The sequence below is a fragment of the Pygocentrus nattereri genome, chromosome 26 (genome assembly GCF_015220715.1).
Source record: "Pygocentrus nattereri isolate fPygNat1 chromosome 26, fPygNat1.pri, whole genome shotgun sequence".
NCBI lineage: Eukaryota > Metazoa > Chordata > Actinopteri > Characiformes > Serrasalmidae > Pygocentrus > Pygocentrus nattereri.
Genome location: NC_051236.1, coordinates 25,345,302 through 25,350,698, shown reverse-complemented (window position 1 = coordinate 25,350,698; position 5,397 = coordinate 25,345,302). Strand labels below are relative to the sequence as shown.

The 5,397-nt window shown below is 40.0% G+C and overlaps 1 protein-coding gene across 2 annotated transcripts; it reads left to right on the top strand.

The window, feature by feature from the left end:
* The first annotated feature begins 545 nt into the window (after nt 1-545).
* cldn34a (claudin 34a) lies at nt 546-5,017 on the top strand. Of its 2 annotated transcripts, XM_037534834.1 has the most exons (3): nt 546-748; nt 2,338-2,672; nt 3,002-3,143. In XM_037534834.1, exons 2-3 carry the CDS (start codon nt 2,409-2,411, stop codon nt 3,011-3,013), a joined length of 276 nt encoding a protein of 91 aa, XP_037390731.1. In that variant the 5' UTR covers nt 546-748; nt 2,338-2,408; the 3' UTR covers nt 3,014-3,143. The 2 variants fall into 2 exon arrangements, with proteins under 2 accessions (XP_037390731.1, XP_037390730.1); XM_037534833.1 differs by having other exon boundaries at nt 560-748; nt 2,338-5,017.
* Nucleotides 5,018-5,397: the final 380 nt, after the last annotated feature.

Below are 5,397 nucleotides of genomic sequence, written 5' to 3'. Positions count from 1 at the left end.
TCTCTTGCAAACTTGTAAAGTGTACCTTTAAGCTAACACACATATTAAATTAATCATTTTCCTTCCGTACCATGATCCTTTGGTGAGTGAAATCGAGTATCAGGGAGGATCTCCAAGGTGGTGGTGGGGTTAGTGGAAGGGGGGGTGAAGTATGATATGGTTAATGTTGTTTTCCCCTGCCTGATGGTGCACAGATGGAATCAAAATTCAGATGTTTTAAAGATGAATGTTTTAAAGACTTGTCTTTTGAAATGATGGTGGTTTGAGCTTAAGAGGACAGTTTTAACTTCAGATTGACTTTAACGTTTATCACATAACAGGCAAATCAGTGAGAGGAAATGGCTCATTATATGGAAAAGTAAGGTTGCTATTATATATAATAGAAATGGCAGCATAAGGGCTGGAAAGTTTGGTTTACTAGGCCTCTTCAAAAACTTCAAGAGTAGGCTGAACTAAAACGGTTTCTCTGACTGAGTCATAAATATGAACCGGTCTGATCTGAGATCAGCTGTTTTACGCCAGTGTTATTGTGTTTGGATACATGTAACTGAATAATGTCTTGCCTGTCAATCCTGCCTGGCTTTAGTGGGAAGGATGCATCAATCATTAACTGCAGGTCTACTTGTCCTTTTCCTATCAGATGTGATAGCTGTGTTGTTAAGCTTCAGTATATCTTCACTTCAGTTCCACCCTGGATTTTATGCATCTACAATTTTTGTGGATCCTTCTGGCCTCAACACTTTCTGAGGTAATGGACCCCTTTACTTCCTGGCTTTGAGAGTGGCTTATGGCAGTGTTGGGTTTTTTATTCAAGTTTAGTCCAAGAACAGTAGAAAACAATTTATAAGCATTTCAGGTACACAGAGTAGTATTGTCCAACGTAGATCTCTGGGCATAGATGTGCTAAAAATGACCCAAATCTCTTTCTGTTGTTTTGGGCTGTGACACCACACTGAACATGCAATGTTTTCACGGCTTACTGTAAATTATATTTAGAATTTTGACCTGCTGTTTAACTCCAGGTGGGAATCTAGGAAGTTTCTTTCACTTCAATAAATACATTCTGTACTGTGCAAAAGTAGGAGACCACCGTTCATTTCTGGTCTAAATGGCCTTTGAGTGCGAGATATTTTTAATATCAGTGGAAAAAACATAACCTGTTTAACAGAACATGACAAAAAAAAGCCACAACTAAATACAAGAACTTTTTTAGTGTTAAGTGTGTCCAGTGTGTGCTTTTATTACACGTCAGCAGACTTTCAGTTGTTAAAGAAATGTGCAGGGATATTTTTCTACACCTCCAGAGTTCAGTCTTAGACGTTGGTAATTTTCTGCTTCTCATGATCCACCTAGTCCCAACTAGACTTTGGTTTTCTTTTTTTTTTTTGTCTATTTTCTCAGTAACGGCTTCGTGACCGCTACACATTCTTTCAGACTCATAGTGTTGAGTTCTCTTCTCACAGTGGAAGGACGGACAAAAACACCTGTGGATTTTTTCAGATCCGAAGCAAGAGTGGAGCTTGATCCTCTCTCAGATATAAGCTGGCAGTACTGCTGATGTGGTGCTGACAGGTTTGATGATCTACCAGGGCTTGCACAGTTGTTAAAAGTCCCATTTTATCTTTTAAATATTTTTCTAACTCTAGCTTTGTAACTTCTTTTTCACTTTCTTTCGTCTTTCCCCTTCCTTATGCAATGGGATTACATCATATCTAATCAGACGCTATCTCCTGAAATATGAGTATTTTATACTTAATGGCCTTTTGATTCAAACTTAAATAAATAAAGGGTGGTTTCTGACTCTTACACAGTGCTGGATATATCGCATACGTTTATATCCTTTATCCAAAGGAGCATGCCTTGCCTTTGAAAATCAAGTTTTTGAGTTTGTATGTTTTTTGCGCAAATATTTTGAAGTACGGCCTTACAGCGCCTTTTCATTGCATGTGTTTAAAACACTAAGCTGTAATATATTATCACTGTCAGAGCAAAACCTTGCATCTCCAAAAAGTAATACTGGACGTGATGTGGGAAATAAAACATTCTTCATTTTTAATGAAAGTTAATAGAACAAGATTTCATTTCAAGTCACTTTAGATGAATATTTCTCCATTCATGATGAAATTTTGCCACAATGTAAAGGACAACTGGCGTTTTCAAATCACAAGAAAAAGTAAAAAAAACAAAAACAAAAAAACAAAGCAAAAATAGAGATGTAAGACTTGATGTTTAATGTGTTAAGATGCCGTATATTGAAAACAACTACTTAGACCTACTCTTCTCTCAGTGAACTGCAACAGTCAATCTGAAGTGGCATTTTCATATTTCTTTCACCAGTGATGGAAGCTGTATGACTGCACGGCAGCCATGTACCAGAGAGCAGTGTGAGGAGGACCTCAGTGACGGTCATGGCCTTCACAGCCAAAAAAGCCCACTGGCAGTTCCTGGGTCTGGTGCTGGCGGTATTGGGACTTATGCTAACGGCTGGCACTAGTGGAGTGAACAATTGGAGGTTATGGTACGTGGACGACCTGTCCGTCATCAGCTCTGGCGTGGCCTGGGTGGGCATCTGGAGGGCTTGTTTCTACAGCCATGTTCTCGACACGTTTGAGTTCTGCCAGAGCATCAGCATCACAGACTCCTTCATTCCTCCGGAAATCGTTGCAGCGCAGGTGCTGTGCACGACTGCCATTCCTATAGGAATTGCTGGAAATCTGATTGCGGGATACGCTGTGAGACATGTGTACTTTAATGTTAACAGAGGCCACATCAGATGGGCCTTCGTGTTAGCTGGAGCCTTGCACCTCCTCACTGCGACATGCTCTCTGGTTCCTGTGTTTTGGAATATGAATTCAGTGCTGAAGAATCGTACTATAGATTTCCCCCCAGAGTTCCACTTTCCCCCTGCTCCTTATAAACAGGAGCTGGGCATGGGATTCATAATAGGGATTTGTTCCTCCGTCTTGCTCATTGTAAGTGGACTGCTCTTCTTGTCCTACAGGCAACCAGTTAAACTCCAGAAACCCAACGTTGAGGCCTGCGACGCAGAGGAGAAAACTCAAAGCATCACAAACCAGGGTGCTATTACAGAGGAAGGAATAACAAGAGAGGAAGGGACTGAAAACCAAGCCTTCCAGGCTGAGGAGAAAGTTTAATGAAGAGTTCTGGATGCTCTTTGAAAATAAATCTGGTTGACAGATGATCATCTGACAGATGGTCACTGAAGTGCTGTTCTGTTTGGAAGACTCTCTGGTGTTTGTGTTGACCACAGCCAGATTTCATTCCTAATTATTGGTTCAGGTGTCATTGCAGAAGTCTTGTTCTCTGGCACTGATAGCAGGATTCTTTACCTTTTCGTTACTCTGATTCTGCTCCACCATCTATTTCAAATCTACATGACTGTCGTACTGGACTTTACCTTCATGCTAAGTAAAAATCCATGCTTCCTTTTTTTTCAGGTAATCCCCAAGATCATTATCTGGTCCTCTGATAGACCTTTAACACTGGCTTATCTCATGGCTCCTACCTGTGTGCAATCTGAGGGCCTCTGTTTAATCTTCTTTGTGAAGTTCTATTATTCCATTATCTGGTGCAGCCCGGAGGAGTAAAAGTTCCCCATTTGTCTTGGTTCCTCTCAGTGGCTCTTCTTTATGCTCTCAATGCCCAAATTAGTCCTCTCTCATTCCTGGGTCTGCAACCAGATATATGGAAAGCTGCTTTGGGGCAATGTCTTGTGTTAAAAGTGCCATACAAATAAAACTGAATTAGATTTGAAACCCTTTAATTGTTTAAAAGAATTCCCTTTATGTACCTTATGTTTCCAGGCGTTTAGAGAGTGTTTAAGATATGAAATGAAAAGGGAATTTCACAAAATCAGCATAATTCAATCAGGGTTTGATGTGAAATGGCTCACTGTAGAGAAACATATTGACTCAGATTTACAGTGGGAGTGAATGAAACCTGGACTCTCAGTGTTCACAACACAAATCTAGCCATTTTATTTACAATCCAAAACCAACGGTGAACTTACACGTCTTTTTATATACATTTGTCTTTGTTAACTACTTTGCCCTCAGAACATCCTGCATATACCACTCCAAAATGATCATAACACAGTGTCTCGGGCATCAGGCAGCATATTCATAATCATTTCATGTGGTAGGTTTCTGTAAGGGAGCTTTTAGAGGCATTAAGGGTTTAGATGTCTGGTTCCCCTCCCTAGCACTGTGTACAGTTCCGACTGGGTTTCTCTGTAATGATGTATTTCACGTAAAAGCACTCATAATCATTTAATTCTGCATAAACATTGAACATCGGTGGAATTTTCCTTGTAAGATATTTGACCAGATTAGGTTTAAGCTTAAGCTAATAAGAATTTTAAGTTGTGAATCACCATTGGTGTTGCAGTTTAGCCCAAGAGTGGACTTGCAACTGTGGGAAACTGACCTTTAGAGTTTCTAAACTCAAATGAAGTCATTCAGAGGTGGGAAGTAGTTCTGTAAGTTATTGTTTTCGCGTCCAGCTCTGTCTATGATTTAGACAGGAGAAGCATCCACAGGCTTCCATCAGCGCTTCAGTAAATCCCATGCTGGGGGCCTCTGTGTTGTAAAATGACAGGATGTGCATTACACTGGGTGTAGCTGTTATTTAGTCTAGTAGGCCTAAGCCATCTGTTATTATTATTTTTTTGTGAATGGCAGAGAGGCATAGCCAACGCAACAATGGCTCAAACAATCTGGAGGAGAATTAAATATGGCTGAATATGAATGAATACTGAATGAATGAATATGAATGTCACTGTTGGAACAAACCCTTGTACCTCCGAAATGGTAGAAACATGGTACGAGAGGACAGAACTTTAAATGCCAGCCTTTATTCCAGGACCATATATATGCATTATAGCACTAATAAGCATCTTGATTAAGGCCTTAAATCTCTACACTGTAAAAAAAAAAAATAATAACATGCTGTAATTTTAATGCAGCAGTTCCTGTTGTAGCTCATACCATAATACAAAGGCGATACCAACATTATACATTATCTCATGTTGTACAGTATAATGCAGTAAAGCTGTTTAGCTGTGAATTATTTCTTTCATGTGATAAGCATTCAGCACTGTGGACACACGTGTGATGATGATTGTGATAAAACCTATTTAGCCATTTGGCCTTCAGTCTGCTTATCTTACCATGCATTATTTTCATGTGCGCGTTATTTTCATGATGACTGCGAGGCGTATTGGGCTGTTTACCTTTATGTTGGCCACAATTGCCATTGATAAGGATCATGGGATTAAACCTCTGGTTTGCGGTCAGTGCTGACTTGTATTGGGTTGGGATTTGGCTGTCCAGAAGCTGATCTTTGAACAGAGGGATAAAGTGCTTCCTACCTTAAGTA

Coding starts and splice junctions, on each gene's coding strand:
- cldn34a (XM_037534833.1), top strand. CDS start 2,409: ATGGCCTTCACAGCCAAAAAAGCCCACTGGCAGTTCCTGGGTCTGGTG.